The following is a 1,462-nucleotide window of genomic DNA, read 5'->3' as shown; positions in this document are numbered from 1 at the left end:
CGGATGAAACTTTTACAGTTTCAGCTCCATAAATGTGATTATTCTGTTTATTATTTACAGTCACCTGTCAGCAGGTTAGTCTCTCTGAAAGCAGTCAGCAGATGGACTGTAGTCAGTTCCTGTAGTCAGAGTGTGACAGTAGCAGCACTGATGCTTCCACATGAGCCTGAACAAGAAGACAAACTGCTGCTGGTCTCTGGTTCTGTGTCACTGAAACTTTTTCTTTTTTTGTCTGTAGAGGACGAGTTTGAGAGGAAGATGAAAGTTTTAAACGATGAAGGTGTGAGTAACTGGAAGCCATGTGTGGCTCATGCTTTCAGCCAATGGCAGTGCTGCATGAGGCAGAGCCTCCACCTGAACCAGCTGCTGCTTTCCCCTCTACCAGAACCTCAGTTTGCCCGGTAAACACCAGACCAATGATTTGCTCCACAGATGGTTAACACACTTCATCAACTTTAACTGAGATTTTCTGCTTTGTCAGGCTTTACTGTGGACCTCTCCTTCATCGGCTGGCAGATGGAGACACGATTGAAGAAGTACAGAAAACACTGAGAGAAGAAAAGAAGAAATTATATGAGAACCTGAAGACTGTTTGTAATCCTTCTTCTGGAGAGGGATCCTCTGTCCTGAGAGTTGAGGTTCCCTCTACTGGGGAGCGTTCCTCTGGTATGAGTTCCTCCGGTGAGGAGGGATGGGAGCAAGTTGCAAACAACAACAAAAACCAAAAAAGGGGAAAAAAGAAGAGAGCTACCAGAGAAAAAGCTGATAAATGAGACTCTGAGTGATGAGCTGATCAGAGAAGGACTTTCTGATCCCGAAGCTCTGTTCTGTTACTTCTCTTCAAATGTACTCTAACACAACTTTTGCTACTAGCATTTGTTTGATTTTGAACACTGTTTACCAAGGAGTTTTCAAAACTTTTAAAATAAGGTACTATTATCTCTATGTGCCACTATCTTCATATATGGAATTAGCATTAATTTGATATTAGAATTTCTGGTGTAGGGGCATTTAGTGATTCCGGTTAGTATGATAATTTACATCCATCCATCCATCCATCCATCCATCCATCCATCACTGCATTCCTTGTCTTCAGCCAGGAGTGAGAGCTCACTTGTGAGGTTCAGTGACACATGGCGCTGTAAACAATTCAACCACAAACTTGGCCTGAACGTTTCCAGTGATGTTAACCTATAACTTTCTTCCGACTGCTGCATGTGGAAAATTGATCCAGGTCTGCTTTGCACCTAAAAGTGACAAAACTAAGACATTTTCATTATCATCATCACTGCTTAAACAACACACATCTCTCTCTCCGGGCAGAAACACCAATTTACGTCATGTATTCACATTCATGAATGTAAGCATGTCTTCATTGCGTCTATGTATTTGTATTCATATTAATCTTGAGTGTAAGCTGATCTTCATTGCCTCGATGTGTTTTTATAATCAGGTTTAATTC

At 41.5% G+C, this 1,462-nt stretch overlaps 1 protein-coding gene across 1 annotated transcript in view; it reads left to right on the top strand.

The window, feature by feature from the left end:
* LOC102196792 (protein asteroid homolog 1-like) overlaps window positions 1–405 on the top strand; it is a 2,197-nt gene extending 1,792 nt beyond the window's left edge. The window contains exon 5 of the mRNA XM_013915428.1: window positions 239–405. Within this exon, the coding sequence (XP_013770882.1) occupies window positions 239–405 (167 nt within the window). The remainder of the gene's footprint in view (window positions 1–238) is intronic.
* The last annotated feature ends 1,057 nt before the right edge of the window (window positions 406–1,462 follow it).

The sequence above is a fragment of the Pundamilia nyererei genome, unplaced genomic scaffold (genome assembly GCF_000239375.1).
Source record: "Pundamilia nyererei isolate P.nyererei 1_Seehausen unplaced genomic scaffold, PunNye1.0 scaffold00302, whole genome shotgun sequence".
Lineage (NCBI taxonomy): Eukaryota > Metazoa > Chordata > Actinopteri > Cichliformes > Cichlidae > Pundamilia > Pundamilia nyererei.
The sequence above is the reverse complement of the archived record's forward strand: the minus strand, read 5'-3'. Positions and strand labels throughout refer to the sequence as shown.